This window comes from Notothenia coriiceps, unplaced genomic scaffold (assembly GCF_000735185.1).
Source record: "Notothenia coriiceps isolate Sejong01 unplaced genomic scaffold, NC01 NC01_scaffold00000151, whole genome shotgun sequence".
Lineage (NCBI taxonomy): Eukaryota > Metazoa > Chordata > Actinopteri > Perciformes > Nototheniidae > Notothenia > Notothenia coriiceps.
In genome coordinates, this window is record NW_011332852.1 from 38,872 (window position 1) to 44,936 (window position 6,065).

General features: G+C 45.6%; 2 protein-coding genes across 2 annotated transcripts in view; both read left to right on the forward strand.

The window, feature by feature from the left end:
- Positions 1-5,010, forward strand: part of LOC104945494 (envoplakin-like) — a 5,535-nt gene extending 525 nt beyond the window's left edge. Inside the window, 8 exon segments of the mRNA XM_010771210.1 lie at positions 380-571; positions 947-1,140; positions 1,234-1,384; positions 1,474-1,557; positions 1,654-1,782; positions 1,876-1,968; positions 2,067-4,944; positions 4,946-5,010. Of these exon segments, the coding sequence (XP_010769512.1) occupies positions 380-571; positions 947-1,140; positions 1,234-1,384; positions 1,474-1,557; positions 1,654-1,782; positions 1,876-1,968; positions 2,067-4,944; positions 4,946-4,977 (3,753 nt within the window). The 3' untranslated portion in view covers positions 4,978-5,010.
- On the forward strand, positions 4,998-5,850 carry LOC104945586 (envoplakin-like). Its single transcript, XM_010771321.1, has one exon. It carries the CDS (start codon positions 4,998-5,000, stop codon positions 5,571-5,573), a length of 576 nt encoding a protein of 191 aa, XP_010769623.1. The 3' UTR covers positions 5,574-5,850.
- The last annotated feature ends 215 nt before the right edge of the window (positions 5,851-6,065 follow it).

The following is a 6,065-nucleotide window of genomic DNA, read 5'->3' on the forward strand; positions in this document are numbered from 1 at the left end:
CTCGTGATGCTTGCAAAGCCATGCCATGCTCCCCACAATGCAGTTCGGCGAAGATTAAAAATCTTCTACGTCACCCCATTCAAGTGAATGGGCGAAGCGTTGAAAGCATTTTTCGATGCATGTAGTGTAGACGGGCCGTTAGACAGTCACAAGATGGAGGAATAGAAAGCAGTATTCAATGTTTACTTCAGATTAGCTCCACGTCAGAAATGATCATGCTTGTCATATGTCTCTCTCCATAGAGGCTGAATCATCATGTTAATCACATAGCTATCATATGCCTCAAACAGTCCTGATGCTCTTCTAGGTCATCAGACATCCTGTCATGTTCACAGCTACAGTTGATACCTTTGTTAGCATGTTGCTCTCATGTTGGAAGAGGACATTCAGTGTTTTCCTAACAGGAAGTTGTGTTTCTCTCCTCTCTACCAGGGCCACAGCCTCCATGTTCCTGGAGAAGCAGAAGCTGAATGTGGAAGGCATGGTGTCTGGGTTCGAGGAGAAATTAGCCAAAGAAGGCGCCATTTATGATCAACCGAATGCCCTCCCGAGTCGCAACCAGCAGCTGCAGGTGTGGTACTTATAAAAGGAAAAAAATCAAAGATTTAACTTTTTAATTTCAATCTTTATTGTCACATTATACATGGCAATAACATGCTGGTTACAAAAACATTACAATGATGTAACAAAAGGCCAATAAGGCAATACAAAATACAAATAAAAGAAAAGGCTAGGGATATGTCTTCATGTTATTATATTCTTGAAGATACATGTGTCTATTGTTCCAGTCAAATGCCTTTGCTTTGAGTCTTCCCACTTTCTGTTGAGTTGTGTTTCTTGCAATCTCCGTTTTTCCATCAAAAAGATTTCTTCCACAATTGTTAAAGATTTAACAATTTCAGGTGCAAACAAGTTCGTAACCTGTCTTTATCCTTATGCCGAACAGCTTCTGCGTCAGGACGTCACCGCCAAGAAGGATGAGGTGACTAAACTAGGCAGAGACTTGGACATGACGGAGCAGTCCTGCAGCTCTTTGCAGCGGACATTCAATGAATACTGTCCGGACATCCGCCGCCAGGAGAATGAGGTGAAACAGCTGAAGAACCGCTACACGTCTGTCAATAATCAGCTCCAGGAAAGGTGAGTCAAACTAAATGCAAGCTGTAACTGTGTTTGTGGTTTTTTGAGTCCCGACTTGTTGAACAATGGACTGTTTTTCATATTTCACTCTAGGTCTGCCCTCTTAAAGCAATCAACCAATAAAAACCAAGATTTCCAGAATGCTGTTCAGGGACTGGATTTCTTCTTGCTCAATTTGCCCAATAACTCCATCAAACCTACAGACGATGTGAAGCAAATAACAACCAAACAAAACTCTCAAAGGGTGAGTGGGAAGTATTTCTTTAAATACATTCAAATGTGTCCAAATTCTAAATACAATCTAACTCAAGTCTCTGTGTATTTCTTGTTTAGAAAGTAGTTGAGGACACCAAGAAGAAATCCGATGATCTGGACCGAGTCAAGTATCTGTCCCGAGATCTGCAGAGCGTCCTGAATGTGAGTTCAGACAATATCAATATTCTTATTTACAGTGAATTAAGCACGCACTTCCTTTTACTTAATCCTTAAATCCATAAATGCATTTGCTTTCAGGAGTATGACGCTAAGTTGAACACTTACCGTGGCACTCTGAATGAGGAGGATGAGGATGATGTTGACTATGAGGAACCAGTCCCAACGTTGCGTCAAACTTCAACCATGGCTAAGGCTGTACAGAGAAAGGTACACTTAAAAACTCATGACAAATCTCTACCTTTTCAATAAAAATGTTCCCTCCGTCACCTTCAACTTCGCATCTTGCTTTGCTTTCTGCAGGAGAAAAATCTACTGAACCTGTTCTCCGAGGTGTCTGCAGGAAACGAGCAGATACTCCACCAGTTGGGGACAACAAAACACATCAAGGCCAGGGTACGATATTATGACATCAAAATACATCCCTCAAGTAATAATTATTCCCATTGTTACGTGCCCAAAGTAATGACATGTATCTTTTTATTCATGTGCAGAATGAACAGAAAGTCAGTCAGGTGGTGGTCCATCAGCAGATGCAGCTAAAAAGCGACAGGAAGGACCTGGAGGCAAGTGATAGTCTGAAAAAGGAATTAAGTGAGGAGGTAGCCAGACGCTTGCATGCTGAAAGAGACCTGGAAACATACCGTAAGAGGTTTGTGTCTCTGAAGAGTAGGAGAGGAGTGGAGAGGTTGGAGGAGAAGGAGGTGGTGGAATACTACCATGACCCGAAACTGGAGTTGGAACTCCAGTCACTGAAAAGTCGGATCCAGGATGAGTCTTTGAAGAGGACAAGAACCCGTTCGGAGATCGAAATTATCAACGTGACGATCCACAAACTGGAAACACAGCTGATCACAGTCGAACCCAGACTGTTGACCAAGGTGATGACGGAGTATGAGAGAGACCCCCAGCTTGACAAAGACGCCGTCAGGATGAGAGAAGAGATAGAGAGGATAAGGCTGATGCTCCAAACGAGAGATACTGAGAAAATTCAAGTGAAAACCGAGCTCACGGTGTTGTCTCAGCAGAAACAAAAAACCAGGTCGAAGATCGTGAAGAAGGAAGTGGTGAGGCTTGAGAAGGATCCACAGATGCTGAAATCTGTTCTCACGTTCCAGACTAATATCTCAGAGGAGGATTTCAGGTCCGAGTCGCTCAACACTAGCATCTTTAGCACAAGGAGCCAGATCAACACATTGGAGAGGGTCATTCCCACCATCCAACCTAAGATAGTCACCAAGATGGTAAAGCAAGTACAGCAAGATCCAAAATCGCTGGAAGAGTCAAAGAAGCTGCGAATTGCCTTGGAGGAGGAGAAGGATGAGAATGTTATCTTGTTGAAGGACCTGACCACCATGCTGATATGTTATGGTGACCTGGAAAAGCTCAGACCTAAAGTTGAGGTCAAGGAGATCATCAATGAGATCTACAGAGTTGATCCTGAGACAGAAATCGAGCTGGTGCGTCTGAAGAAAGAACTTCAGGACTCTGTCCGTAACCGCACGAACCTGGAGTACGAAAGCAAGACATTGATTACGACTCTGACCACCCTGCGCTCTCAGAAACCCAAGATAGAGTACAAGGAGGTGACCCAGGAAGTGATCAAAGAAGAGAAGAGCCCAGAGGTTACCAGGGAATTGCAAAGGCTGAACAACCAAGCTTCCCGTCTGCTAGTCAACTACGAGACCACCATCGAGCTGCTGACCCGACTCCGCAGAGACAGAGATGAGCTGAAGGTGGAAAAGTCCAAAGTGGAGACCAAGCTTGTCACGAAAGAGCTCATCAAATATGAGAATGATCCTCTCCTTGAAAAAGAGGCTGACAGACTCCGGAGGAATGTCAGAGAAGAGATCCAACAACGCCGCAGTGTGGAGGAGTTGCTCTTTGAGATCCAGAACCAGTACATCCTCCTCGAAAGGCAGAAGCCCGAGGAGACGATAGTCATGCAAGAAGTGGTGCGTCTTCAGAAGGACCCCAAGCAGCTAGTGGAGCATGACAAGTTGAACAAGAACCTAGACGATGAATTGAAAGCCCGCAGAAAGCTTGATATAGAGGTCAGACAGCTCAGAGCGCTGATTCAAGACAAAGAGAGAACCCTGGCTCAGATGGACGAACGCCAGAAGAAGATTAAAGTGGAGTCCGAGCTCAGGCAGATCAAGTCTCGCATTCTTGAATTGGAAAACGCTCCGCCGCCCGTTGAGGAAAGGATCATCATCGAGGAGATCCTGAAAGTGGAGCGGGATCCTAAGCTGGACAGACTTACTGATGATATACGCGCCGACAAGGAGACCGAAGCCAACCATATCAGTCGTATTGAGAGAGAAATCCGCAACCTGAGGTTAAAGTTGGAAATTCTGCAAAAGGAGAAAACAATAGAGAAGGTGGTTTACAGAGAGGTTGTTCGCGTAGAGAAAGACCCGGCGTTGGAGGCTGAAAGGGAACATATGAGAGACCTCGTAACGCAGGAGAGAAATCTGAGGCGTGACCAGGAAGACGACACCCAGAACCTCCACATCAGAATTACTCACCTGCATTCGTCGCACTCCGTGACTTCTGAGGAAGAAACCAGTCTCGTCATCATCAAAGATACCATGCAGAGAGAGAAGGAGGATCTCCTCAGACAGCTCAAAATGCTAGAGGCTCAAAGAAATACCATCACCATGACCTTCCAGCAACAGTCCAAGCTGATCAGTGAGAGAAACATGATGTCCAAGCAGAGGAGTCTGAGGTCATCCTCTGACCTAGGACGGCTGGAGAAAGAAATCCTCAACGAGAAGGACAAAATACACCAGAGAGACATACTTATCATCGAGTTGCAGAGCAGTGTCCAGAGAGAGGACCACTCTGAAACTCACACACGGGAGACAAACCTCTCAACGAAGATCACCATCCTGGATCCAGAGACCGGTAAAAACCTGTCTCCCTATGATGCCTATGCACAGGGGCTGATTGATCGCAAACACTACATCCAGCTGTCTGAGTTGGAATGCGACTGGGAGGAAATCACTTCAACTAGTCCAGATGGCAACACAACAATCCTGCAGGATCGCAAAAGTGGAAAGCAGTACTCCATCAATGAGGCTCTGAAGGACGGTCGCTTGACCCAGTACGACATGTCCTGCTACAGGGAAGGGAAAATGTCCATTACTGAGTTTTCCCTCCTTGTCGCTGGGGAACCCAGCATGCCCGTCTTTCCTCCAGTCATCCATTCAGCCCATCGATCACCCATCAGAACCACCTCACCCTCTCCTTTGAGCTACATGCCAAGCTCCCTGAGGTCCTCCTTCCCCAGCCTCAACACTCAATACAACAGCTCACCTCAACTCAACATTCGCAAAAGTGGCAGTCTGAGCAACCTCACTTCCACAGCAGGTGATGAGTATTTCCCCATCTCCGGCATTTTAGACACCACCACTGACAGCCGCATGTCCGTGAGAAGTGCCCTGACCCGCAAACTCATTGATGCCGACACAGCTCTGAAGCTGCTGGAGGCCCAAGCAGCCTCCGGGGGAATCGTTGATCTCGCCATAAAGGACAAACTATCCGTCCACAAAGCAGCTGAACGTGGGCTCATTGACTCGAGTGACATGCACAAGCTTCTGAATGCCCAAAAGGCCTTCACAGGAGTCGAAGACCCCATGACCAAGGACCGTCTCGCAGTGGGACCCGCCGCAAGTAAAGGGTATATTCCACATGAAAATGCCAGGAGGTATATGGAGGCACAGTACCTCACCGGTGGGTTTGTGGATCCCTCGAAAGCAGGCCGCCTATCTGTCAAAGAAGCTCTCGCCACTAATATTATCGACAGCAAAACAGCTGATGAGCTACAAGATGAGACCACCTACAAGAAAGAGTTGGTGGACCCCATCACGAAAGAGAAGATCTCATACAAGCAGGCGATGGATCGGTGTAAGATAGACAACCACACAGGGCTCCTGCTGCTTCCTGCCGCTTCTACTGATGCCACGGGCGCCCCGTCTTACTCTAACTATCGCTTCTGATTCAACAAATATTAGATGTGAAGTTTAAGATGTTTTATTTGTCGTAGCTACTGGTGCTAGAGGGTGTGTGATATGGCTAACTGATCCACGTAAAGATAAATATGAATATGTGTGTACACTGGGAGGGAAAAACGACATATTTGGTGAAATTCTCTTTTCAGTGCTTTTTTGTTTGGTCTGCTGTATACATGAGGGTACTGTTTGTTTTATATGGTAAATTGTTTTTCGGCACTCTCAAGCTGCTATATCCTATGTAAGTGTTCAATAAACTCCAAAAGCCTCACATTAATTTTCCTGTTTTGCTATTTGATTTATAAACAATTGAAACGTCGACAGATGCATGAAAACTTATTCAATATCAGCTCATAAACTAAACACAACAAGACACCCTTATTACTATGCTTTTGAGCCATGCTAACAGCAGCTGTAATTTGTTTTTAGTGCTAATCATCAAGGGTTAAAATGCTAACATGCTGAGCTAAAATGGTAAGC